We start from the raw sequence: 1,417 nt of genomic DNA, 5'->3' as shown, positions 1-1,417 counted from the left end.
GAGTGTCTGACGTCTTTAGTTTAGCTTGCACTTGCGTTTGATCAGATTCAGAGCTTCTGAGTAGCATCTTAGCGCTTGATTCTGTATCTGATGATTGTCTATCTGATTGTTTTGATCAGAGTCCTGCACTCTTAGAAAAATTTCGTTAGGGTACCAATTTTGTTTCATCCTTTGTTATCATCAAAATCTTAGAGATACATTGTAGAAATAAATTTGTTCTTACAATCTCCCCCTTTTTGAGGATGACAAAACAAGTCAGAGTGATGATGAAACAATAAGTAATATCTCAGAATCAGATAAAGAGAATGGACTCCCCCTGAGTTAGAGCATCAAATTTTACAAAATTTCTTACCGGACCTTCCTTGTGTGGTAGTTTGTTTTGTACCTTAGCTATTATCCTGCATAACTTTAGTTCTCATAAGTCATTAAGATATTTAATGTTTGTAGTGCCTTGAGAGGTTTAGATACATATTTTCATCAGAGCTGTTTTAGTTCTCCCCATTTTTGTCAAAATAAAAAAGACATAGAAATATAGGCAGGAAATGGATATTCATATATAAGAGAAAACAGGTACAGATAGGCAGCAATGAAAGCATATATCAGAAAGCATAAAAAGACACCAGAAGAAAAGCAACAAGCAAAGAGCCTAAGTGCCTAAGGGTTTGGGGGCGGAGGCATCCTTTGGAGCTGCTGAGTCAACAAATTCTGAATGTTAGTGTTGACGAAATCCTGGTGATCCAACCTTGCTCGTACCACTTGTTGTTCCTTTTGCAGTTCCTCTAGAGTCTTTAAGACCAGAGGGGTTAAACCAGAGTTAGATTGCTCCCCCTGAGTCAAAGCATCAACATTGGCCTTGGCAGCTTCCTCTACAGCAATGCGTGTTGCTTCTTCAGCTTCAGCTTTTGCTTTTGCCTCAGCAGCAGCAACTTCAGCAACAACCTTTTCTTCAGCTTCTATGATCCTTTTCTCTTCTTCCAGGCGAGCTTTCTCTTCTGCTTCCTTCCTGGCCTTTTCCTCACCCTCTCTGGCCAAGCGAGCCTGTAGCCTTATTCCAACATATCTGATGAAGTCTCCGTGGACTTGTTCAGAGAGGCCTTTCAATTTGAAGGCTTTAGAGGTCATCCATCTTATCACTCTATTCCAGTGGATTCTCACTGCAGAGGGATCATCACTGATGCCAGAGTTGACAAATAGAGACTTGATCTTCTCCACTGAAGACTCTGCAAACAAAGTTATTGCTTCTTCTAATATGGGGAAGGCAGTTTCTGGTTCAGAGTTAGAGGCTGGGGAGGATGGTGGAGTTGGATTGGTGTCAACGGGATCGTGAGTAGGAGTGATGATGGCATCAGAGGTTGGTGGCGGGGGAATATTAGAGGGAGGTGGCGTTGTTTGTTCAGGTTATGGATTTGGTTGATGT

The 1,417-nt window shown here is 41.5% G+C and overlaps 1 protein-coding gene across 1 annotated transcript; it reads right to left on the bottom strand.

The window, feature by feature from the left end:
• Positions 1-654: 654 nt before the first annotated feature.
• Positions 655-1,122, bottom strand: LOC127080773 (eukaryotic translation initiation factor 4 gamma-like). Its single transcript, XM_051021074.1, has one exon. It carries the CDS (start codon positions 1,120-1,122, stop codon positions 655-657), a length of 468 nt encoding a protein of 155 aa, XP_050877031.1.
• Between the last annotated feature and the right edge of the window lie 295 nt (positions 1,123-1,417).

Source organism: Lathyrus oleraceus, chromosome 5 (genome assembly GCF_024323335.1).
Source record: "Lathyrus oleraceus cultivar Zhongwan6 chromosome 5, CAAS_Psat_ZW6_1.0, whole genome shotgun sequence".
NCBI classification, from domain to species: domain Eukaryota; kingdom Viridiplantae; phylum Streptophyta; class Magnoliopsida; order Fabales; family Fabaceae; genus Lathyrus; species Lathyrus oleraceus.
This window is presented reverse-complemented; position numbering and strand designations above follow the sequence as displayed.